Source organism: Anolis sagrei, chromosome 4, assembly GCF_037176765.1.
Source record: "Anolis sagrei isolate rAnoSag1 chromosome 4, rAnoSag1.mat, whole genome shotgun sequence".
Lineage (NCBI taxonomy): Eukaryota > Metazoa > Chordata > Lepidosauria > Squamata > Dactyloidae > Anolis > Anolis sagrei.
This window is the reverse complement of record NC_090024.1, coordinates 62,342,804-62,370,200: the sequence shown is the minus strand read 5'-3', so window position 1 is coordinate 62,370,200 and position 27,397 is coordinate 62,342,804. Positions and strand designations below refer to the sequence as shown.

The window sequence follows — 27,397 nt, the reverse complement described above, 5'->3', positions numbered from 1 at the left end:
GGGCTACAGACCTACCCTACCATCAAACCAATTTTAATCCCATGCAAAACTAACAAAAAAGTGACTTAAGTTAATACTCACATTAAGGAAGGTTGGAAAGAAAAGTAAATCAACTGAAACCCAAGTCAGTAAAGGCTGTTATTTTATGCACCTCAGCCATCCCTGAGTGCGGACTTCATTTTCCTGAGTGGAAGGCCCACTTCTAGCAAAATCATGCCAAACCCGATCAGAGGGGATTCCTACCACCACCAAAGAGTGCTAAGTTGCAGGGATCCCTGGGAAGCATAATTATGTTATATTAGAAAGGAATTTCCACAGTAGCAATAACAACAAATGGCCAAAGGTACTGCTATAGTGTAACAATTCTAATAGACAAGAGGTAAATATTTGCAGCTTCTCTATCTCTAATATTCATGAAAACAAAACTGCACAGCTAGTCTGCAGTCAACACCTTGTATTTCCTTTTAGCTCCTTTCCTTGTCTGTAACCACAATTCTCAACACATGAGTTTTCTTTCACAATACCACAGCTACTTGTTTTTCAACAGCAAGAGCTAACCAATTAAAGGTGAGTTTCTTATTTTACTTCGAACACTATACACACCTTTCTCTAGTGTCATCATGAATAGTTTTTTTTAAAAAAAGTTTCACATCATACTAAAACTAACTGAGCCCATGTGGTTCAGCCAATGTCACCACTTCATTCATATATAGGGAACAAAAGACAGCATCGTATGAAGATTCTGAAACAAATATCAGTTTTTGGGTAAAACGAATCTTAGTATTCAGATGCTTCTCAAATTCACAGCTTGGGCTTAATTCTGGACTTGGTGATAGACAGGAGCACATTTACCAAATTGAACTATTGAACCAGCTACACTGATCACTGGAGATGTCAAATTTAGCTACAGTGATGCATACCATTACATCTGATTTAGCTCACTGTAACACACTCTGCATGCATATATGTCTTTGGAAACTACTCAGAAGATCCAAAATGCTGCAGCTAGAATGCTGACCAGAGCTGATACAACTCTTATCAGGCAAAAGCTCCCCTGGCTATAGGTATGTTTCCAGTGCAATATAAAGTGCTAGTTATGAACTATAAAGTTCTATATGGCTTCAGTCTGACTTTATGAAAGACCACCCCTACCTATATGGGCCAGTCTACAATTCAGGATCTTTGAGGATTTCTTTTGGTCCCACTAACATCATGGCCTGTTTGATGAGCACATGGGAGAAGGCTTTCACAATGGCTGCTCTCAGCCTGTGTAATCCCCCCCCTTCCCCGTCCGCTCCCCACACAGATGCACACACAGTGGAAGGCTAGATTGATAACATCTTGCTTTCATTTCTGTGGATGTAACTCAGGTTTCTGCTTGTCCTGTTTTAATGGATTCCTTTCCATTTATATGGCCTGATGATGTGGACAAGAGCTTGGGAGAAATGAAGGCAACCACCTGTCCTCTGGACCTTTGCCCCTCCTGGCTGATTAAACAAGCCAGAAGGAGACTGGCAGAGTGGGTGCAGGTGGTGGTGAATGCCCCTTGGTACAGGTTTAATGCCAACTAGCCTTAAGGAAGCTGTAGTAAAACTTCTATTAAAGAAACCAGCCCTGAGTCCCACTAAATTGGACAACTACTGGCCAGTTTCAAATCTTGGGCAAAGTTCTGGAGAAGGTGGTGGCCTCTAAGCTTCAAAGTTTCTTGGAAGAACCTGATTATCTGGATCCATTTCAATCTGGTTTCAGTCCTCGCTATGGAACAGAGATGGCACTGGTTTTCTTGGTAAATGATCTACAAAGAGAGCTAGATGGGGGAGTGTGTCCCTGTTAGTTCTCCTGGACTTCTCAGTAACATTCAGTATCATCAATCATGGTATCCTTCTGGGCCATCTCTCCAGGATGGGGCTAGGAGGCACTGCTCTATAGTGGCTTTGCTCCTTCCTGGAGGATTGGACCCAGAAGATGGTGCTGGCGCACTCCTGATTGACCCCCTGGCTGTACTTTTCTGGGACAATTTGCCAGTTTGGAACCTAGAGGTGATCTAAGGAGACAGTGCTGAGACACATTGTTACTTTTTGGTTTACAGGGTGTCATGGAGATCCATCCTGACACCTTGTTTTTATCATCTATATAAAATCCTTTAGTAACTCTACCCTGGATAATGCCACTTTTATACCCATTATCTGACACTTGAACATTAAACATTTTAAACCAGTTCTGGATTAGCAAAGGGCAAAAAGGTTGAAAATCAAAACAAGTTGTTGTTGGCTAGGAATTATGTTAACTTGGTCACAAGGTTACAATATATTTGTTTGTTTGAATGAGGGGAGATTACATTCCTTTGAAAAGGTAAGCATATAGCCTAGAAGTCTTCCTGGCTCTGGCATTGTCCCCAAATCACCAAGTTATATTTATTACTTATACTTTTGTTGCGTAGCTTCAAAGTGCTGCAACTACATACAGTGTAAGATCTTAAGGTGATCCTATCACCTTTTATCTCAGCAAAATTTCTTAACAAGGTTTGCTATTGCCTTTCTCTGAGGCCGAGAGGGTATGACTGGCACAAGATCACCCACTGGTTTGATATGATTGCGCAGTTAGTCCCGAAGTCCAAAACTCAAACCACCACTGGCTGTCACTTATGAGTAAGAATGTTTTTTATGAATTTCTACTAGTTTATCAATGCAGCTTTGTATTTAGAAGGAAACCGAACTGGCCCTCATAACAGAATTGGACTATTGCAATAGTCTCTAAATGAGGCTTCATGACTTTAAAAGGTTGTAAACTACAACTGATTTGAAAACGTAAGAAGCTGGGAAAATGAAGACAGTGAAATAAGACCTTCCATCAATTGCATCCGTTATCAATTTATTTTTTGTATACAGTACCACTAATCTTCTGGTGGCAAGTCATTTAGAGTTTTAAAAATGATCTTAAGCAGGACTTTTGATTATGTAAAAGTGCCTGGGCTATAATATCAGCATCAAGATATTATCAGCTTGCTCATCAGATGCTTTATTTATTTATTTATTTATTTATTATTTTAATTGCTATACTTGTATCCCTCCTTTCTCAACCCCAAAGAGGACACAAGGCAGCCTTACAGAGGCAACAATTCAATGCCATATGTACACATACATATGGGGTTTATATATGAATAAACAAAATATTAAAACCAACCAATTAAAACATAACATTAAAACAAAAATTAAAATCACATAATCCATATCATATTTCAGGGCTGATCTGGTTCGTAATTAAGTTAATTTATAGTCTCTTATTGCACTGCTCCCATTATTGACCAAAAGCCTGCTCCTAGAGCCATGTTTTTAGTTTTTTATAAAGGCTGATCAAATTTAACTGGGGAGGGATTTCCACAGGCAAGGGGCCACCGCTGAGAAAGCCCTGTCTCTCGTCCCCACCAGTTTTGCTTTGAAGGGGGTGGGACCTAGATCAGGGCATCCCCTGATGATCTTAGTCTCTGGGGTGGATCATAGAGATACATTCAGACAGGTAAGCTGGGCTAGAACTGTTTCATGCTTTATAGGCTAAAGCCAGCACTTTGAATTTTGCTCAGTAGCAGACTAGTATTTATGAAGAACAGGACCTTCTCAACATTGACACCACAATATGAAATTCTCTTCCCTGGGAAATTCCTTCACTTTCCATTTTTTGGAAGAGTATTTGAAAGTAATTTATTTGGAAGCTTGTTCTTACTGATTTCATTGGTGGTCTGTTGGTTTTTAACACTGCTACTTATTTTAGTGCTTTGATTTTAGTGTTAATTTAATTCTGGTTTCTTTATTGCTTTTAGTGTTAGATGCTTTAGATAAGCATTTTGAAAAGTGAGCTCTAAATAATTTAAGTCAATCAGTGCAACTAATTTTTCTCGCCTATTAAGCCTGATGTGTCATCGTATAAAGATGTGTTCAAAAATATCAGTCAGATCAACCGAGTTAAAAGTAGATCACAATTAAAATCCCACAAGGTTAAAGCTAAAGGTTTGGAAAGATTTCAAAATGTTACATGAGCTTTAAATTGGAACATTTTACATATATTTCTGAGGACCGTGGAGCTTAGATGCCTCATGTGCATCGTGGCTAAGGGTTGCTTTTCCCATCTGTTCTCACTGAGAGAAATCAAATTAACTACTGTTTTTAAATGTTCTTGCAGCGTGAGCCACACATTTACACACATCATATAAAAATATTCTCAGACAGATATAGCATTACACTCATATATATATATATATATATATATATATATATATATATATATATCCAGTTTTCAATCAAACATAGATCGCTAACTCATTTTTTGTGCATTTTTGGTGTATTTTGTAAGATTAATCTTAGTGGTAAGCATAAGCTATGCTCTGTTTTCTACCTGAAATGGTTCTGTTTAAATGGCAGTAATAAGGAAAAGTCAATAGTAGAATGGTATTGTAAGTAGGTGCCTATAAAGACAGCTGATACTCCCCCAAATTGCACAGGTCTGAAGATCTGTGCTGAGCAGTTTTTAGGCTCCATTTTTCCCACTTGTGTACACGACTTCCAGTGTGAGTGATGGCCAACCACTCCTCCCTCCCCAAATCTAGTGTTTACTTCCAAGCTCACCCACATTTGCATTGGGAAAACCCAAAAGGAGCTTAAATGTTCTCAGCTGCAATAAACCACAACAAAACTGAGATGAATAATGAACTTATTGTGCCACAAGGACAGCCTGCTTGCTTTTTCACCTCGCAAGGTAAGCTCACTTCACTTATAAGAAAAGGGGGAACCTTACTGAATAGCAAACTATTTTAGGATAACTTGCAGTGTATTTTGCATTTTGATCAGTGTGTGAATTTATTATGTGAGCGCTTGCATAAACCCCACCATTTCCCCCCACCCCTTTTATTGCTGGCTTTATTTTTAGTTTGCCTTATTTAGAGCAAGGGTTCTATTCAAGAAATTTTGAATAATACCTCAGTCATTTTTGTTGCTATGGAGCTAATTGATTTCTTTCACAGATAGACTAAATTAGAGGGGAGACCATGTTCCTTATATTCTCGAATATTATTAAGGGATTAATTGCTCACAGTGTTCCAGATGATGAATTGTCTGTTGTGTATAGGGAATCCAAAAGATAACATTTGAGCAACCAGAGAATTTCTTTAGGATTGTCATGGTTTTAGATATATCACAGATATCTCAGTAGATACGGAAAGGACCAGATTTTATGGATATGCTAATTTTAACAGTGTTGCTGAAAAAGTGACATGTTCCACCTCTTTATTTTAATTAAATTTTATTTGCATTACAATATACACTAACTCTTGAACTCTGCATGGGTTTTTAAAATCTCTCCAAGAAGATTGAACATCGATTTCCATTAATAATCTCTTGAAAAATACAGCTTAGTCTCAACGTGCAGTCTTATTTAATAAGTAAGAGATTAAAATGGCCATTTAATAAAACTGAGGGTCTTGTTGGAAGAGAGCTTTGTCTTAATTTGTTTCTCTCTTATTGCTAATCCTTATTTCTGCCAATAAAAAGCCTTCTTTTAATGTGGGCTGATTTGATTTTGCTCTTGCTTTACATAATGAGTGAGTGTGGGGTTATCATTAGAAAATTGAACTATAACCAGGGAGAATTGGATTCAAATCCGCACTTAGCAGCAAACCTCATGGGGCAATCATATTCCTCAACCACGGTGTATACCACAGGTTTCTTATGAAGACATATAGAAGACAACAGTGTACAACTGTATTTCCCCTGGCAGCTTGAGTTGCTTGCCAGGGAAAAAACAGTATACATACTTTGGAAGATAATACTAATGAGGTGTTTGAGATTTTTTAAAAAGAATTTTGGGATGTATTTGACTTTTTAAATCAGTGGTTCTCAATCTTCCTAATACCGCGATTAATACTGGTCCTCATGTTGTGGTGACCACCAACCATAAATATTAATTTTGTAACTGTAATTTTGCTACTATTATGAATTGTAATGTAAATATCTAATATACAGGATGTATTTGCATTCACTGGATCAAATTGGGCACAAATACCTGAGACGCCCAAATCTGAATACTGGTGGGGTTGAGGGGGGGATTGATTTTGTCATTTGGGAGTTGTAGTTGCTGTCATTTGTAGTTAACCTACAATTACAGAGCCATCTGAACTCCACCAGCAATGGAATTAAACCAAACTTGGCACACAGAACTCCCATGACTAACAAAAAAAAAAATACTGGAAGGGTTTTGATGGGCATTGACCTTGGATTTTGGAGTTGTAGTTCACCTACATCCAGAGAGCACTGTGGACTCAAACAATAATGGATCTCAACCAAATTTGGCACCAATACTCAATATGCCCAAATGTGGACAGTGGTGGAATTTGGGGAAAATATATCTTGATATTTGGGAGTTGTAGTTGCTGGGGTTTATAATTCATCTACAGTCAAAGACCGTTCTGAACCCCACCAATGATAGCATTGGGTCAAACTTCCTTCACAGAACCCGCAAGGCCAACAGAAAATATTGTGTTTCCTGATGGTCTTTGGTGACCCTATGACAACCCCCCCAGGGGTCCTGACTTTCAGGCTGAGAAATGCTGTTTTAAATCATTAGGGTTTTCTCAATTTGTTTAAATATAGCACCTTTTTCACTGATTCAGAAATACAGCATTTGACTGTCAATAATAATAATAATAATAATAATACTTTATTTGTACCCCGCTACCATCTCCCCAAGGGACTCAGTGTGGCTTACATGAGGCCAAGCCCACAATACAACAGTAAAAACAATAACAACAGTAATACAAAACAATAAATAAAACTCATAAACAGAAAATAAGCAATAAACATTAACAATAACACAACGACGTTTAAAAACCTATGGCTGGGCCAAATGTAATAATTAAAAATTAAAAAATAATGCTGAGCATGACCAGGTGAAATATAACTAGGATAGAATTATAGGATATATTTATTGAGACTGGATATATCAGTCAGATGTTAGGACCAGGGTTGCAGCCAATAGTATAATGATTTTAGAGTGAAATCAGAGTGAAATTTGTTAATAGGCAGTAATGCATAGGAGCAATTCCTTAAACTTCTTAAGATCACTATGTGTGTATGAAGCCAGAGGTGAGCAACTGTCAACATCTGGCCCAGACATCTCACTTTGCAGATCTCTCTTCTAACTGGAGGTTCCAGTTACTGATCAGATATGAAAGAAGGCTATTGGCAAGCTGAAAGAGCAATCAAAATAACCAAAATTTTGGAAGCCAAGCAAAGCAACAGAGGGAGCTGGATATGTTTAGCTTGGAGAAAAGAAGGCTCAGGGCCCTTCCACAGAGGCATATAACCCAGAATATCAAGACAGAAAACCCCACAATATCTGCTTTGACCTGGGTTATCTGAGTCCACACTACCATATATTCCAGTTCAAAGCAGATCATGTGAGATCTTATTTAGCTGTGTGGAAGGAGACATGATAGCCATGTTTAAATATTTGAAAGGATTTCAAGTTGAGGAGGGGCAAGCTTGTTTTCTGTTGCTCTGGAGACTAGAATACAAAGCAATGAATTCAAATATCAGGGGAAAAGAGTCCACCTAAACAGTAATAAAATACGCTGCTTCAGATTGTGGTGGAGCCTCGTTCTGTGGAGAGTACTAAAGAGAAGCTAGATGGCCATCTGTTGGGAGTGCTTTAATTGTATTTTTCTGAACCATAGAATGAGGTCGCATTAGATAGTCCTTATGGTCGTTTCCAATTTTATTATTCTGTGAGTCTGTGGTGATTTAGAAAGTACAAAGCTGTTGTTTGGAATTGAAATTGAGTTGTAGTTGGAAGTGTGGAAATTCTTATATGGAAATGAGTTCTGATTTGTCACCCAGGAATCAATTTCAAAAGGACTTATTCCTAATCAGATATGCATAGAATTGAGCTGTGCTTTGCATGCCTGAAAACTGTTGAATTGAGACTCGAGTTATATTTGGTACGATTGGTTGGAAAATGTTCACATTAAAGCTGATTCTGCCCACTTGGTTATGCCCCTGCCTTCAGCTCTGTCCACTGCTAGAATGTGCCTCCCAGGAATATTTCCATATTGAACTCTCAGAAATATTTCCAAATTGAATGAAAATTCTTCCTCACCTGTATTACAGGGGGATATGTTAAGTTTTTAATTTCTATATATAAATTCTTTAAACTCATTAGTATTTCCATTGGTATTTGTAGAATGGGTTACATTACATGTGGGTTTCTTTTGGTCATTTTGATACATTTTATATTTATTATATTTATTTTATAAGTGTTCTTAACATGTTCAGATTTAATGGATAATTTGTGCAGACTTGTCAACTGGCTAACACATTTGTTGGAGAACTGAATAGATGATAACCAAGAGACAGGAGTAAGCAACTATAAACAAAGAGAATGGAATAGAAAATCTTGCTGAGAATCTATAATAATATGTAGGAAGCATAGAATCATTGAGCTGAAAAGGACTGCAACATTTAAAAATCGAACACCTAAATAGAAGCAGACCAAAAAAATCTCATAGATGGCTAATACAGAACAGCTACCCCTAATTTTTAGAACTGAAGTAGCACAGTCTTAGCTGTTCCCTAGAAACTCAGAATGGATGGAAACAGCCTGACTTCCCTTGAGAAGGAATCACATACTCAGGATGCTTCAATAGAGAATGCTCTGTCACATTTGCCTATCAAGCGAATCTTGCAGTGCATGAATCCATAAAGAGCTTCTGCTAAGGATCTTAGATTCTGAGCAGACTTACGGTACATTGTCTAGAGCAACTATATAAAAATGAAAACAGCAAAGGAGTTAAAGATCCTGTCCTGGAATATCGCGGGATGGACGGGAAAACTAGTGGACAAAGACTTCACAGAATATTTACAGGAGTTTTCTATTATTATGTTACAGGAAACTTGGGTGGAGGAAACCCCAAAACTTATTTTGCAGGGTTTTAGGAGTTTTGCAGTGGCTGCTTCGAGGCGACACAAGTGGGGGCGCTGTTGTGGGGGCTTAGCAATTCTTGTTTCAGTCGAGTTAGAAGCTGAATGTCAAATTATGATTAATCATACGAACAATAATGTATTAGCAGTAGAGATAAAATTTAGGGATAACCAGGTATTGTTGTGTATTAATGTCTATGTGCCCCCAGTAAACTCAGCATATCCTACCAAAGAGGTTTGGTGGCATCTAGACTCAGCCTTAGGAGATATTACCGCGGGCGTGGAAAACACGAATATAGTTTTAGGAGGTGATTTTAATGCGAGGATGGGGAAATCAAATGAGGATCTAGCGCAGCATTTTGGGCTTTATCTTGAGAACCAGTTCTCGCTTGGCAGAAACTCAAGAGATGTGAAATTTAATAAGAATGGGTTAGAACTATTCTTACTAGCTTATAAGCATTTTTTATTAATTATGAATGGGAGCCATTTAGAGGAGTCATCTGGACTATATACTTATCACTCAGCAAGGCAGGGAAGTGTCCTAGATTATTTTATAATCTCACCTAGGCTGTTACCAGCAGTCAAAACTTTTTTAGTGGACATGCGCCCAGAAAGTGACCATTACCCAATCAAATTAGTTATAAAAACAGAAGTAGAGCAGGACAGAGTGCCAAATAATTATCCGCTGGACCTGGTCTGCATGGGACCCAGACGACTTAAATGGTCAGGGCCCATGAGCGATAAGTTGACAGACCTACTAAATGGACCGACTCTCAAAACTTGCAGAGACAAGATACTCAAAAGCATTATTGACCCAATAGAAGGGTATCATCAAATTATTACCTCCCTCAAACCTCATCTGGTTCACTCAGACCCAGCTAAAGGCATCAAGCACGGTAAAGGAAGTTGGTTCGATGCAGAATGCAGGAGCCAAAAAAAGACCCTTGCCCTGGCCATCAGAGTAGCCAACAAAACTGGAACCGAACAATCCTATAAAAGTCTGAGTGAAATCCGTTCACAGTATAAATCCCTACTAAAAAGGAAGAAAACTGAATTCAACAGGCAAAACTGGATGAAACTGGATCTGGCAGTTAGACAAAAGGATGAGGGCAAATTCTGGAACATGGTGCATTCCGGGCTAAGGTCCTTGCAACCTCATTTAGATGCCCAAATTTCAGCTCCTACTTGGGAAGCCTATTTTGGAGAGGTTTTTGGCGACCCGGAGGCTGTGGGGGAGGTGTTCGAACATGTTGATGCTCCTGTTTGGCCTCCAGTTTCATTAGAGGAAATGGAAGGCCTACTTCAAAAATTAAAAACTGGAAAAGCTCCAGGAGAGGATATGCTTCCCCCAGAATTGTTCAAATGCAACATCACCTGGTGGGCCCCCATCCTGGCCAAACTGTTTACATATATCAACCAGACAGGAATCATTCCAAATGGGTGGAAAACTAGTATAATTGTTCCCCTATATAAAAAAGGCAATAGGACGGATCCACACAATTATAGACCAATTAGCCTGATGGATGTAGTATCAAAAATCTATGGTAGGTTTCTGTTAAACAAATTACATAGTTGGGCGGAGGAAAATAATATTATTGCGGAAGAACAGGCGGGATTTCGACATGGCAGAAGCACAATAGACCAATGCTTTGTACTGTCGCACTTAATCCAAAATAGTCTGAGGAAACCAAAGGGTTGCCTATACGCAGCATTTGTGGATTTTACCTCAGCTTTTGATTTAATTGACAGACAGCGTTTATGGGCAAAGTTGGCAAAGTCGAATGTGGACAGACGACTGCTGTTATTATTGCATCAGCTATACTCGGGAACGGATCTAAGAGTGAGGTTAGGGCTATCAGGCAAGCTATCGAACAATATTGAAACTAAAAGTGGAGTGAGGCAAGGATGCTTACTAGCACCTTTTTTGTTTAACTTCTACGTGAACAACCTAGTGGCCGAGTTGAGTTCCCCTGAACACTTTCCGCCATTAGTAGGGAATAGGAGAATCCAGATCCTATTATATGCGGATGACATGGTGCTCCTGTCATCTACGCAAATAGGTCTCAGGAGGCTTTTGAGGGCATTAAGTAGAATTTGTAGACAAGAGAAGCTGTCAATCAATCACTCAAAAACCAAAGTGATGGTATTTTCCAAAAGGAAGCAAAGACACACTTGGAAATTGGATGGTCACTCAATAGAGCAGTGTGATAGCTTTAAATACTTGGGCTTACACTTCTCTCATAATGGAAACTGGAAGAACCACATAGAGGCAGCCAAATTATCTGCCTGGAGGTCAGCGAAGTCAATCCTAGCCTTTGGGAAAACAAAGGGAGGTTCCCTGGTATGTCCCACAGTAAAGATTTTTGCCGCTAAAATTTTACCCCAATTGTTATACGGAGCGGAAATTTGGGGGCAAGGTAATACAGAACAGGTTGAATGCATTCAGAACAAGTTCGCAAGAGCTCTTCTAGCCCTTCCCCCTGGGTCCCCAGCTGCCCTGTTAAGACTGGAATTAGATCTTCCCTCACTTAAGGCCAGAATGCATAAACTCATCATCTCGTATGGGAAGAGATTGCTAGGAATGGAGGAGGAGAGCATAGCAAAGCAATGCTTGAGGGAGCAGTATAAACGGGGAGGATGGGTGCAATCCTGGCTAGCCTTGCTCCATCAGTATTTTGATGGGTCAATAACAACTCTAATGCAGCTGGACAAGAAGGAGATTAGTGATAAAATCTTTGAGATGGATGCAGCTGGCAATTTGGAGATTAGTAAAAAGCAAGGTTTTTCTACATGGTATCCCAGACTAAAGAGTGACCAATACTGCCAACAATATCTTCAAGATCTAACGTCACCAGTGTTGAGGAAAGCCTTTACAGCTCTGCGCTTCCAAACAATGCCCTCAAACTGGCTAGAAGGGAGATACAAAGGGATCCCCCATGCCCAAAGGCTTTGCATTTGTGGCTCTGGGGATAAAGAAGATCTAACACACTATCTATTACACTGCCCTCTGTATAATGATCCCAGAAAAAATCTCCTGGGAACACTCCTTGAAGAAAGGGCAGCATGGCAAGAATCGGCCGTGATCGGTGACTTGCTAGCAGATTATGACAAAAATATAACACTAAAAGTAGCCACATTTGCAATCGCAGCCCAAAAGATCAGAGACAGAGTAGCAAAATCCTCGCTGGAGACCAGACAGGGTAAGGGAGAAGGTTAAGGAGGACACATACTACTGTTAGGTTTCTGCCAGCAAAATTTTAAAGATCTAGTTTTTTAAACTTTGAAGGGGTTTTTGTTTATATCGGAATGTGTTTATAAAGGTTGTATGTTATTGATGTCATGGCCTATGGCTAGTGCAATAAACTTTATTCATTCATTCATTCATCCATAAAGAGCTTCTGCTAAGGATCTTAGATTCTGAGCAGACTTACGGTACATTGTCTAGAGCCCCTTTTATATGGACCCAAAATCCCGTGTGCTGGGCACCAGATCATGCCTGACTAGAGTCCTCACAGGGACTCCCTTTGCTGTCATGGAGGCAGGAGAGAGTCTCTACTGCTCAGCTGTACCAAACATGGTTCAGTGCCACTGGGCAGTCATCCTAGATGCGGTGATCCCTAGCCATGACATGCCTGGTGCTTGTTCTTATCCCTGGTGCATGCTCTGATGTCAAGCAGAACAATGGCGCACCAAGAGAGAATGGAGAAGGAAGAAGGGTGAGAAGGAAAGCTCCTCCTTGTCTCCCTCAACTTTTCCTGAATTTTACTTTAGTATTTCATTATTTTAGTATTATATTTTAGTATGTATTATTGATTACCATAACCTTATTTGCATCTGAATATGCCAAGTAGAAGGCTAGCTTCCACACTGTTTAAGGAGCTTCACTGGCTGCCATTTATTTTCCGGTCCCAATTCAAGGTGCACGTTATCACCTCTAAAGCCCTAAACAGTTTGGGACCCTACCTTCATGACCATATATCTCTCCATAAACCAGCCCGAGCTCTTCGATCTTTGGAGGAGGCTCTCCTTTCACCCCTACCATTATCACAGGCCAGCCTTTTGGGAACAAGGGAGAGAGCCTTCTCCTCTGTGGCCTCCCGACTCTGGAACTCATTGCCCAGTGAGATTAGGCAAGCCCCCATCTTAGAAACCTTCAAGAAGGATCTCAAAACCTGGCTTTTCCATTGCGCTTTCGGAGAGTAGCCATACAACCATACACTGTTGCTCTGGCTCAATGTTTCTGTTTCTATAATATACTTCCCCCGCCTGTATGAAGGCCTGTTTTCTATGACCCTCTTTCTTTATGAACTTCTCCCTCACAAATAATCTGCTCCATTCCTATCTCACCCTGAGTTTTTAGTATTTTATCTTGCATTCGGCTTGCTCATTGTCATTGTGATTGTGAATGATTTTGTATTGTATTTTTATATTGCTTACTGTAATATATGTAATATGTTTTATGTATTTATGTGTTTTATGTATTTTACTGTGTTGTTGTTTTGTGCTTTGGTTTTTATTTTATTGTAATATGCTGTTGGGCTTGGCCTCATGTAAGCCGCCCCGAGTCCCTGTTGGGGAGATGATGGTGGGGTATAAAGAAAGATAATGATGATGATGATGATGATGATGATTATTATTATTATTATTAGTTTGTTTTTTTTCCTTTGGGATTAGTGCTACTGCTATATCCTCATGGTTCTCCAATGTACAGATGAGTTTGTTATGAAAGGCACCATAGATCTCCAGTATCACTGTAAGAAAACTGCATTAGGAAAGTTGGCCTTACCTGATGAGTTTCTTTCATAATGCAATCCTCCCTACATGCATTGGAGTTTTTCATTTTGTATGCAGTGTAGTTTCCAAAACTGAAGAAAGTAGACAATTACTTCTCTTTTCATGTGCTGTATTTGCATCCAGGATAGCAAACATTTCTCATTATGTTCATTATGTAGTAGAATACTAATTTTGCATACGTTATGTACTATCTTTCTTCTATACAACTACTTTTTTTGTAAACTCAAAAAGAGCAGGAGTGTCTACACATCTGTCAGCATTGAATCATTCAAAATTTGCCATTTGCAGCAATCAGGCCTTTCTTGCTTGAGAAATAAAGAGAGTCCTTAGATGGTTTGATTTGTTGAGTAAAGTCCCTTCACTTTGCAACTGACTTCCAGAAAGCTGGGCCTGTTTCATTACCAGCAGCTATATCATTTTCTCAACCAGACTAGCATCAGGCAGTTTAGCAAGCACCCACTTACTTCTTTTGAATCACAGAAGCTGCTGCTTAGGCTAAAGACTTGATGTCATCTATTTATAATGTTCTCTGAACACCATTTTGAAACGACAGCCCCTTCATGTATAGGCAGGAGAGGAGAGTTTAAATGAATCTGGGGAGGAAAGCAATTTGTGTTGCATATGCGTGCCATCCATAATCTTATTGAGAAATACAAACATAGAAGTTCTCTTTATGTCTTATTTTGCTTCTTTACCTAATGCAGGCACCAGAATCACTTCTCACTGGGCATTTTTGGATTGCAAGTCTCACCATTCCTAGCTAGTATAACCAATGATGATTTCTGGGAATTGCATTCTGACAACATTGGCAACTCTGCATGATTCCCGCTTCTGATATAATGCAGCCAATTGCATTATTGTTGGAAAGAGTGTGGGCAAATTGGTTTCACTCTTGGTTTTGTGTGGGGTCTGGATAATTACACCCTGGAATTATCCTACATTAAGCTATAGGTAATCTCTAAAATATGCTTTTTAACTTAATCATTCAGAATTTCTCATAAAAACCATATTCAGCAATTGTATACAGTAGAGTAAACCCTGTACCCACAGGTCCTTTATTTACAGTTCTTGATCCACATGTTCTCCCGCAGTGCGGACATCGGTTTCCAGGTGGAAGGCGGTCCTGGTCAAGGTTGGCTTGATGCACCTTCCTCTTGGCACATTTCTCCCTTTCATCCTCCATTCATGCCTCTTTTAACTCTGCACCACTGCTAGTCACAGCTGACCTTTAGTTAGAGTGCTCCAGGGCCAGGGCTTCCCAGTTCTCAGTGTCTATGCCACAGGTTTTAGGGTTGGCTTTAAGCCCATCTTTAAATCTCTTTTCCTGTCCACCAACATTACATTTCCCGTTCTTGAGTTGGAAGTATAATAACTACTTTGGGAGACAGTTATCGGGCATTCGGACAATGTGGCCAGTCCAGCGGAGTTGATGGCATAGGAGCATTGCTTCAGTGCTGGTGATCTTTGCTTCTTCCAGCACTCTGACATTTGTCCGCGTGTCTTCCCAATAGATGTGCAGGATTTTTTGGAGGCAACACTGATGGAATTGTTCCAGTAACACATACCTTGTGGATATGGGGGGGGGGGGGGATCATACTGTAGTAAAGGTGTATATAATGTGTTACTACCAAGCAAACTTCTAAAAAGCTGTGAATTAATACAATTTGGGATACTAGGATTATGTAATTCAACAAGACAAAGCTCATTTCAAAACGAATTTTATGACACTGTGGTTATGAAACCTGTCAAGCTTCTGATAAATACCAATCAAGTATAGATGCTTTATTTTCTGACTGTGAATTGGTTATACAATGTATGCACCAAAACTCAATAATAGTGAGTTTCTCTTTAAGGTATTTTATACATTCTGCCCTTCAAGCTCAGCTCTGATATGTTAAGGACTGCAATCAGTGGATATTCTTTGCCCATAGTTGGTGGCCTTGTCAGATTATAGTATGCATTCTTCCTTTTGTTTCCCATGGTTTTATCTATATTTCAGAATGAAATCCTATGCTAAAGGGGAAATAAAGAAAAGAGGTTTATTTGAGCATTAACTAAATAGTGTTGTGCTTGTATTGTAGGTTCCTCAAGATGAATGGTCTGGGTACACTCCACGTGGCAAAGATGACGAAATCCCATGCCGGCGAATGCGTAGTGGCAGTTATATCAAAGCCATGGGAGATGACGACAGCGGGGATTCCGACACCAGCCCAAAGCTGTCTCCAAAGATTGCTGCACGAAGGGAAAGCTATCTCAAGGCCACCCAGCCGTCACTTACAGAACTCACCACCCTCAAGTAAGAAGGTTTATACAGGGAAGTTTTTATAAGTATGATATCAATTAAGAACAGAAGCTGATTTTTCTGCATTTGATAACTTCAAGTTAAACAGGATTGGAAAACAAGGAGTTGTTGTTGTGTGGCCAAAAGTTGTTTCACACTTATAGCAATCCTAAGGTGAACCTATTGTGGTCCTTTCATTGTAAGATTTGCTCAAAGAGGCAATGCCATCACCTTTCTCTGAGGCTGAGAAAGTATGATTTTCACAAGTTACTGCAGTGGATTTCCATAGCTGAAAAGGGAATCAAGCTTTTGAAACAGGGTATACTGGCTGTAATATTGCAAACTAAGGTTCTTTGTCTCCATTTCGGTAGATAGACGTAATCCAGATTGAAAGGGTCAAGTGATATCTTCCATATTTTGATACTCTTAGATTAGGGGAGAGACAACTGCTTTCAGTGACTTTCAGAATAGTTGCTAGAGAATTGCTTAAAGCAATAGTCCTCAACCTGTGGGTCCCCAGGTGTTTTGGCCTACAACTCCCAGAAATCCCAGCCAGTTTACCAGCTGTTAGGATTTCTAGAAGTTGAAGGCCAAAACATCTGGGGACCCATTGGTTGAGGAGCACTGACTTAAAGGATTTGTTTCAGGTTCTTCAAAGTTTCTGCATATACTTATTTGGCAATTCCTTGTTGTCCGAGTATGATGGCCTTCCAAGTGTAGTGCCTTGGCGATGGATATGTAGGTGACTGTGAAGCCCTATTCTTGATTCACATGTTCTTCCACAGTGAAGGCATTGGTTTCCAGGTGGAAAGCAGTCCCAGTCAGGGTTGGCTTGATGTGCATTCCTCTGAGCACAAATTTTCCCTTTCACCCTCCATTCGTGTCATTTTGAATTCCACAGCTGAACTCCAGTTGGAGTGCTCCAGGGTTTCCCAGTTCTCAATGTCTATGCCAATTTTTAAGGTTGGTTTTAAGCCCATCTTTAAATCTCTTTTCTTGTCCATCAACATTCCATTTTCTCATCTTGAATTGGGAGTATAGTAACTACTTTGGGAGATGATGATCGGGCATTCAGACGAGGCCAGTCCTGCGGAGTTGATAGCATAGGAGCATGGCTTCAGTGCTGGTGGTCTTTGCTTCTTCCAACATGCTGACATTGGTTCTTAATGTATGTAAAGTAAATTAAATAATTAAGAGTTAATTATTGGAATTAATTAAGAATTAATTATTCATTACATATTGTAATTTTTATTAGCAAATAAATAGCCCCTACTTACACTATATTTCCGTTTATATAAAAATGAAAATGTAATATACTTAAGTTGATTACTCACTGTTAACTTTGAACTAAAAGGTACCACATAGACTAACCTACTGTCTGTAGCGGATTTGGTAGTTTAATGACCACTGCATCTCTCATTAAAGGCCAATTTTCAAAATGAGAAGGTGAAATAAAATTCAGTCATAATTCTGAGTATAATGAGAGGCCACAACAAAGATTGTGGAGGACACTTGTAGCCTACAGACCACAATTGACCCAAAAATTTAAATAATTTAAAAACATTAGAAAAATATCCATCAATATAGAGGACTGACTTTATACATTTTAGAAATTTAATTAAATCAATGTATTGTCGAAGGCTTTCATGGCCGGGATCACTGGGTTGTTGTAGGTTTTTTTCAGGCTATATGGCCATGTTCTAGAACAACAACTCAGTGTTTTTTTTTCCCATTTCCAGCAGACCTCACCTCTGAGGATGCTTGCCATAGATGCAGGCGAAACGTCAGGAGAAATGCCTCTAGAACATGGCCATATAGCCCAAAAAACCCCACAAGAACTGAGTGATTCCAGCCATGAAATCCTTCAACAATACATTGAACAACTCAGTTAATTAAATCAATTCCATCTATTCTTGACCTGCTAGTTCAGAGCAGGTTAGCTCAAATCATTGCAACATCTTTACTTGAAAAACTTTGTATTATATCTGAAGCATGATTTGGTTAATCCAAATAATATCTTAGGGTTCAAAAGGATTGCTTAAATGTTTATTGCATTGTAAATCTGAGATTTAGCACTTTGTCTCATTGTCATCTGTTGAATTGGCTGTGTTATAGGATGTGACCTAGAATGTAGGACTCTGCACTTTAGGGGACCTCCTTAGTCTCTTCTGTTTTTAATTTTTGGTGTTCTTTAAATTCCTTTATTCTCCAGAGCCTTTGGGCTGATCCAATTTTCCTGACACTTCTATGAGTTAATTTTTTACATCGGTACGATCATTCAGCTGTGTTTTCTATTACTACTATTTATTACATAGTACCTTTCACTTGTGAATGCAATCCAATGGTCTCAATGTGAAGCCAAACGATGGAATAAAAATGTTTTACAGGTGCACATTTTATAGGTATGTCTGTGTTCTCACAGGCCTTCAAGTTGCCTGTTGACTTATAGCATCCGTAATAATTTCATAGGGTTTTCTTAGGCACAGACTGCTCAGTTGTGATTTTGCCAGGTTCCTCCCTCTGAAATATAGCCTTACACCTGGTAGTTGTTGGTGGTCTAACCATTCAAGTACTAACCAGAACTTGCCCTTCTTGACTTCCAAGTTCAGTCTTGAGAGTATTTAAGCCCTATACATTACATTTTTAGGTTCCAGCCAAAAAGTGTAGAAACTATTAAGAAAACGAAATCTAATGCTGTATTCCTCTTGGTCACAGTGACAAATATTTAGGAAGATCAAGTTATAACTTCTGCCATTTGAAAATGCAAATGCCCTTTGTATCTGGATCACTGCTCCATAAACACTGAGACCTGACCTTGAATGGGATCCCCTTAGCTCAATGTTGGGAGTCACAGAAGTTTTGGCAACAGTAGAAAGTTTCCAAACACTATCTATTTGCACAAATCTGTTAGCTAGTTGTATTCCACAAAAAGGAAAATTAGCCTTTATACCTGTTTTATATACCTGTGTAGCTGGAGTCACATAAACATTTCTCAGGTCAAAAAAAGTCACAAGTGAAAAAAGTTTAAGAAGTCCCGATCAAGAGGAAAGAAAGATGTATTGCACTCCGCCCCCCATTTCCTTAAAAAGATTTCTTCTCTTTTTATTATGACTGACTTGTAAATGAATGTGGCTATTTTGTACTCTACAAGGAAACTACTTGCCCTGCTTGTTGAGTTACATTTGAAAGTATGACATAAGCTCCCTCAGAGTTTTGAAGTTTTAGAATCATAACGTTGGATAAGACCTTGTGGGCCATTCAGTCCAACCCCCTGCCAAGAAGCAGGAAAATTGCACTCAAAGCACCCCCAACAGATGGCCATCCAGCCTCTGTTTAAAAGCCTCCAAAGAAGGAGCCTCCACCACACTCGGGGGCAGAGAGTTCCACTGCTGAACAGCTCTCACAATTAGGAAGTTCTTCCTCATGTTCAGGTTGAATCTCCTTTCCTGTAGTTTGAAGCCATTGTTACACATCCTAGTTTCTAGGCCAGAAGAAAACAAGCTTGCTCCCTTCTCCATATGACTTCCCCTCACATATGCCATCATGTCTCCTCTCGGCCTTCTCTTTTGCAGGCTAAACATGCCCAGCTAAGCCGCTCCTCATAGGGCTTGTCCTCCAGACCCTTGATCATTTTCGTTGCCCTCCTCTGTACACATTCCAGCTTGCCAACATCTCCCTTCAATTGCGGTGCCCAGAATTGGACACAGTATTCCAGGTTTGGTCTGACTTTCCATGACCTTCCTGTATCTAGACACTATACTCCTATATATGCAGGCTAAAATCTCATTGGCTTTTTTTTGCCACCACATTACATTGTTGGCTCATATTTAACTTGTTGTCCACAAGGACTCTAATGTTCTTTATGGACATTATTTATCCCCATAGTGTGGTGAAGTGTAAATTTTAACCTGCAGTTATGTATAGTTATAGATAGGTGTTTGGAGAGGGTAAGTATTTAAAGTTGCATAACTGGGGGGGGGGGGATGGTAGCCAGCTCAGCTCACTTTGAGCTGGGTTGTTATGGAAATAGGGGCGGAGCCAACTGCCACTTGACAGGGCAGCCATTTTAAAACGGTCAGTCTGCAGTCAGTGAACTGCAAGGAGGCTGGTTCTGTGGTGTGTTGAGAACCAGTAAGGCAGTCTGTAGTTGGTGAACTGCAGGAGTGGCTGGTTCTGTAGTAGTGAGAACCAGGGAGGTCATCTCTAGTTTAAAAACTACAGGGAAGGGCAACTGTAGTAAGAATCAGGAAGGTTTTGGCTTTTAGCCTAGGTAGTTTAGGTAAGTCCACTTGACTTATTTATATTAGTAGTTGGTGTATCAATAGAAGGGGTGAGAGAAACCCAGTGAGAATCTTTATTGCAACAGAAATATCACAAAGAAAGTATCAAGGAAGAGAACACAGTTTGGAGAAAAATAAGTTTGAAACCTGTTTAATGGAAGGAAGAGTCCTTTCCAGAGTTGTTTTAAGTAATGTTATAAATGTAACCTCTGAAGATATGTGCCTCTAAGAGTAAGAAACATTGAAACCATCAAACTTCTGCTACATTTCAATAAACTTGTTACAGTTCTTATAAAGCCCAGTCTCTGTTACAAATTCTTTCCAAGTTAAGTCACGCTACAACTTGAAGAAAGACCAATTCAACATTAATAGCTATTAGCTACATTATCAATTTAATAAGCCCTTGCAAAGTGGTGGCTTCTTCGCAAATTGGTGGCCATCGTTGCAATAGGAACAATACCATTGTTTGCTAACCAAAATGCCCAAAAAGTGTCATACAACCTTCTGCAGCTCCACTGGTTTCTTGGCCAGGCAAAATATGTTTGTTTTTTTTAAAAAACCAAACAAACAGGAACCTTATGGTTTTTTTAAAAGAACATATTTTGCCTGTTAGATATTTATTTATTTATTTATTTCATCTACTTATACCCCGCCCTTCTCACCCCGGGGGGGACTCAGGGCGGCTTACAAAGGAGGCACAATTAGATGCCCAAATCACACAACAAACAATACAAAATATAACAGTTCAACAATTAAAATGAAACATCAATACCTATTAAAATCATTAAAACTATCTCATGTCAGAGTCCATATATCAGAGTCCATATATCCATTCCATTCCATTGTCCTTGTCTATTGATAGGTCCTTTGATCAGTTGTCAGCATGGCCAAAAGCTTGGTCCCACATCCAGGTCTTTAGTTTTTTCCTAAACGCTAGAAGGGAAGTTGTCGATCTGATCTCCCCGGGGAGTGAGTTCCACAGGTGGGGGGCCATCACTGAGAAGGCCCTGCTCCTCGTCCCCTCCAGTTTCACTTGTGCCACTGGCGGGGTCGAGAGCAGGGCCTCCCCAGAAGATCTTAAACTTCGAGGTGGGATGTAGAGGGAGATCCGTTCGGACAGATACACTAGGCCGGAACCGTATAGGGTTTTGTAGGTCAAAACCAGCACTTTGAATTGTGTTCGGAATTGGATCGGCAGCCAGTGGAGCTGACGCAACAGGGGGGTGGTGTGCTCCCTGTACGCCACTCCGGTGAGCAATCTGGCTGCTTCTCGCTGGTTAGTTGAAGTTTCCGAGCAGTCTTCAAAGGCAACCCCACGTAGAGTGCGTTGCAGTAATCCAACCGGGATGTGACAAGAGCGTGGACCACCGTGGCCAGATCCGACTTCCCAAGGTACGGGCGCAGCTGGCGCACAAGTTTTAATTGTGCGAAAGCTCTCCCGGCCACCGCTGAGACCTGGGGCTCCAGGCTCAGCGATGAGTCCAGGATCACTCCCAAGCTGCGATATATGCCAATAGAATTTTTAAAACTTGTATCACGTTTTGTGGATTTGGTGTTTTTTTTTATTTTGCTTCCCCTGAATAGGCAAAATTATCTTCCAACTCTGATCCAAACTGCATGCTTTCCAGCCATGCTGTTATTGCTCATGTTCATTCTTTTATCAAGAGTGGTGGGAACACCAAGAGTTCCATTATCAACTTTGCCTTTTATAAGAATATAAAATTAGAGCTATGTTGTGGTCACCTTATATAAGGAGAAGCTTATTTGCTAATTTCTTCCGATTTCCCACCACCACCCTTCCCCTACCTCACATTCTCCCTCCTACAAGCTGTTCCCCGTTTCCATGTGGTTACAGAACACATTTTGAACATTATACTTAAAATTCTGAATAAAACACAGCTTGCTGTGATCATGAAATCCACACCTCCGCTGATCTACACCCTACTAGGAAGGCATGAAGCTGTTTCTTTCTTCAGATGGCAAAATTTGCCTGCTTTTAATATCATTTTCAAGTAAAGCTGTTCTAACTAAAATGTATTTTTCTGCCTTATAAAAGTTATGGTGAAAAGGAATATATTATTTTGATTTTTAAAAAGTTAATTAAAACCCGCTAACCAATTTTTAAAAAATCACCCTATGAAACTATTGCTTTGAATAAAGGGACTCTTCATTAATAAACAATGTTATAAATATATATTCTAAGGCAGCCAGAACCAAGCTCAATGTTCGTTTTGAGGAGCAGAGCTATATTTATGTTCATCTATTCAGTCAAAAGCAGCATTATTGCACTTGCATAAAGCAAAAGAATTCTTTTTTTTTTAATTGGCTGCAACTAATTCAGAGTAAATGCATGCACACCAGTGACTCAAAAAGTGTGTGCCCTTCCAAGGCTCATGGAAACCCTATTTCACATCTCCTGGTAGAAACATGCGTGAGAGAAGCTAGAATTTATCCAAAAACAGTGTTCTGCTAATGCAAGATCTTGTACAACCTTTTCTGCTTGAGAACTCTTACAGAATCTAGCTTTTAATTTTATTTATTTATAATATTTATAACCCTACTTTTGTTAGGAGTTTCTAAGATGTTTAACAGGAAGCTTAAAACACAGCCATTAACAATATTGTGACAGAACATTAAATGCTTTCAAAGTTAAATCATTTAACAATTTTGCAGGATCACCTTTGATGTCTCTTCCAAATTTGTGAACAAAATATTAAAACTCATGCCTCCCTCCCCCGCTCCCAAAAAAAACCCACCCATGACAGATCAGTAAAACTAGTTGGAAAAACAACAAAATTGGGAGGCAGAAAACCTCTCCAACTTTGGCTTCTAAAATATGTGGAGAGCCAAACTGTCTTTACCCAGCATTCATAAACAAGTAAACTTCACATTAATCAGAATATTTGTGCCACACCTGGGGAACTGCCACTAAAAGGTGGCTTCCTGTGTTTTCCACTTGATTTCTGAAGGAGGTGTCACCTAGATCAAGATTTCTGATGTAGATACTTTTTTTGTGTCAGGAGTAACTTGAGAAAATTGCAACTCGCTTCTGGTGTAAGAGAATTGGCTGTCTGCAAGGACGTTGCTCAGGAGATAGCCGGATGTTTTTGATGTTTTACCATCCTTGTGGGAGGCTTCTCTCATATCCGCTCATGGAGAGCTGGAGCTGACAGAATGAGCTCATCTGCGCTCTTCCCAGATTCAAACCTCCGACCTGTCAGTCTTCAGTCCTGCCTGCACAAGGGTTTAACCCATTCCTTAGAAGCAGATACTAAGGAATGGGGAAGTAAGCTAGCTAGGTGGTGTTCTCCTAAAATTGTAGCATTCAAAGTTTAACCTCATGGTTTGCTCACTCTGTTACTTGGCAGCATTCAAATGAACCAGAAAGTCTATGTACTCATTCATTCTTGCAACCATCAAAAAAATCAGGAAGGATCTGTTAACCATATTCTCCAAACTTGCTATTCTGCCTTACTGCACAAACAAATCTTTATTATAGTCATAGACCAGCATAAGGAGAGAGGGTTACAGTCTCATAAAAGTGTTGTACATTGGAAATCTAAAAGGTTAGAAAACAGAGGTACCGTATATACTCAAGTATAAGCCGACCTGAATGTAAGCTAATTTTTACCACAAAAAACTCAGAAAACGTATTGACTTGAGTATAAGACGAGGGTGGGAAATGCAGCAGCTACTGGTAAATTTCAAAAATAAAAACAGATACCACTAAAATTACATTAACTGAGGCATCAGTAGGCTATATGTTTTTGAATATTTATTATTTTGAATATTAAAGCTGTAATTTAAGATAAGACTGTCCAACTCTGATTACCTATATACTCAAGTATAAGCTGACCCAAATATAAGTCGACCAGGACTCTCACTCGAGTATAAGCCGGGGGGGGGGGGGGTTCAGCCCTAAAAAGGACTGAAAACTCAGGTTATACTTGAGTGTATATGGCATTTTTAGGGTTAAGGCCCCAAACCATTTAGAAAAGTAGAAGGGACTAGCAGGGGTTGGAGAGGGAGGGAAAGTGATGGTCAGGCAGGAGCATTCAGAGCACAAGTCTAGGGGAATGGGGGGCACTAGTTATATTTCAGTTAGCTGATGGTTAGATTGCTAACTTTTTGGAGCCAGTCATTACCCGGAGGATGATAAGTGCTGCTTCACAGAACTTGGCAACATTATGGGTTACAACTGAATTGGTATCTGAAAGCAGCATGGTGGTGTACAATTGTTCTGAGTGGCCCAGGTAATTGTATATCAAAGGTAGGATGAGTCTAGATCGAATGTTCTCATAGAACAGGCACTGGGGGAGCATGTGTTCAGTTGCTTCTTTTTGACCCAAGTCACAAGGGCAGAGTCTTTCTGGAAATGGGATCTTCTGGTATCGTCCCTCGAGTACAGCTGATGGAAGGGTATGACATCGAGCCAGGGTGAAGACCTTCCAATTATTTGCCTTACTGCTTACATTACAAAGAAGGATTCATGAACCAGCATGCAGGTTTTTCATATTTAGGCAGAAACTCAGTTGCTATCTCTTGCCACCCATATCCTTGCTTATACCCATCTCACATTAGTAGGGTATAAGCCAGCTAATAAGAATATGAAAGGAAATCCTTGAAAACAAGAGGCCCGTTACTTTCAGTTGATTTACTTATATGATGGTTAGCAGAATGTAGCAATCTTGTCTTTAAAGAGATTTGAGAGAAGAAGCTTTTTGGCTGCTATACATCTGTTCATCAAATTCACTAGGATTCTCTTCTAGACATGTCAACACTGCAAAATTGGGGGTGTTCTGTGATCATAGTTAAGCATTATTCATTCATCTGAACACCTGTGGTCTGTTCAAGAGGTACTTCATCTTGTATTGATCAGATATGTCCCCTCCCTATTGATACCATTACAGGGAAATGCTTCGGAAGTTAGAGAGAAAGGCCCCCGAGTCAGATTTGTATTACTTTCAAACCAGAATGATTTCCCACTACCTCTTAGTTTAGAAACGTATTTCTGGGAACCATTGCCACTGCCCACATAGAGGTTTTCTTTACCATGTCTTCACTAGTCTTTTCTCTTTTCTTGGAATAAAAATATCTTGGTAACATCCTCGCGGAAGTGCAATTTTGGCAAGGAAAAAAATCTCTCCTGCCCTGCTGATTAACCTCCAGTTGTCTCAACCACGTCAATTATACAGTCTAATCTCCAACCACCTACAGATTCAGTATGGAACAAGATGTTCAGAGTTCTGCCTTTTCTTTTGAATGAAAGCCAGAAAAAGTAAGGTTTATTAGTGGATTGATGCCAGAAGACAGGACTATTGGAAACACTGGTGAACCCCTGGTGAACCCGTGTTCTATCATTCTCAGCACTGACTCACTGCTTACATTGCACTCCATACAGGTACAGATGTCTAAAGATTATATGAGCCAATTCCGTTCCTTCCAGGGTCCTACATTGGCTTCTGCGTAAGCATTTCTTGAGTAAGATAATGTAACTGGAAAAGCAAAGAGGAGGAGAATGGGCAAAACCGTTACTGATGACTCCAGGATGAAGGGGTGAAGCAGACGTATGAGTAACAGAAGGCAGCCAGTCCCTGCACAGATAACTCTGTGAAGAAAGAAATTAGTTCCTTGGTGACAGTTGGGAAAAGACAATTGAAAGAATCAGTTGTGAGAATCAGAGGGGAATGAATGTGTGCCTGGTGTCTGAACTGGTTGAAAGAAAAAGTCTGATATAACTCAGTTTGAATGTTCTTAAATTTAGAACTAATCACTGGAAGCTGATTCTTTTTAGTGAGGGATTGGAAAGATAAACCAAAACGGACACTGACTAATTGGTGTAACTATATAGTTAACATGTTAAATGTGGAAATAACAAATTGCAAATGGAATAACATAGATACAATTGAAAAGGTTACAATAATTAAGAGGATGTGCAAACCAGTTAGGAATTATTTAGAAAATATGCTAAGATGTGGAGTAGAAAAATTAAGACTGAGACTGATATTTCAAATGTAACTTCTGTAGTTTGGAGTATAAATTGCATGTACAAGGAGGGGAGAAAAAAAACAATAAAACAATTTTAAATAAAACTGGAACCTGATAAAGCAATATCTATTCTGTATGATACGAAAATTAAGTTTAACTACTTGTTACATTGTTAACCTGATTCAGATTTACTTTTGTAAGTATAAAACATAGAGTGTCACACTAATTTTTACAATTGTGAAATGCATTTGTTCACAACAAGATCACCAGAAGGTCCATGATCCAAAGAAGGATTTAAGCAGGAACCACAGAGTAGGGTGAGAGTGGTGAGCATCCAAGGCTAGGAACTATGGAGCCAGCCTGGGCGGGCCTTTGTCCCACGGGGGCTGGCCCTGCATTGCCCTTTATCCCAGGATCTCAGATTATCTTCTTATCCCAGATTATCTGGCAATATAGACACATATAATACAGTTCAAAGCGGATAATCTGGGATCAGATTCTGGGATATAGGGTAGTGTAGATCCAGCCTGGGAAACCTCTTGTGAAGCCCTATTTCATTACTCTCAGTGCTGACTTGCTTCTCGCATTGCACTCCAAGTATGTACAGATGACTAAAAAATCAATAGGACCAGTTTTGTTCCTTCCAGGGTCTTGCTTTGGTTTCTGGTGAAAATTTATCTTCAAGTGTGCAAATAGGACGGAATATGTTTTGTTTTGTAAATACAAAAGGGGAAAGAAATAGACACATTGAAAGGTGTATTTCCTAGTAGGACATAGAAAATGAACCCTTTGAACTGTGATAAAAAATATCCACTGGAAGAGAAGCCTTCAGTTGCCATGGTCCTAAGGCCACTCAGCTTTCATAGATCAAATCCATACCATAATTGAACACAGAAATGCTGACATTGTGTGATATGTGCCACAAACTACTGCCTAAAGGTTTGCAGAAAAGCTATGATGAACATATTCCTTCCATTCACAGTTCTTTGGATCAACTTCTAAAACTATTTTAAACCTTTGTTCACCATTTCTGTGTTCAGCACCTGTCTTTGCCGAATACAAACTGACTATCCCCTATCTGGAATCTCAAA

At 39.6% G+C, this 27,397-nt stretch overlaps 1 protein-coding gene across 5 annotated transcripts in view; it reads left to right on the top strand.

Annotated features, from left to right (window-relative positions):
* DLGAP1 (DLG associated protein 1) overlaps positions 1–27,397 on the top strand; it is a 360,663-nt gene that overhangs the window by 235,383 nt on the left and 97,883 nt on the right. For 4 of the 5 annotated variants that reach the window (XM_060775114.2, XM_060775115.2, XM_060775112.2 and 1 more), the window contains one exon: positions 15,839–16,053. In XM_060775114.2, coding sequence (XP_060631097.2) covers positions 15,839–16,053 — 215 coding nt within the window. Of the gene's footprint in view, positions 1–4,556; positions 4,750–15,838; positions 16,054–27,397 lie in introns of those variants that run through there. The other variant, XM_060775116.2, reaches the window with a different exon arrangement.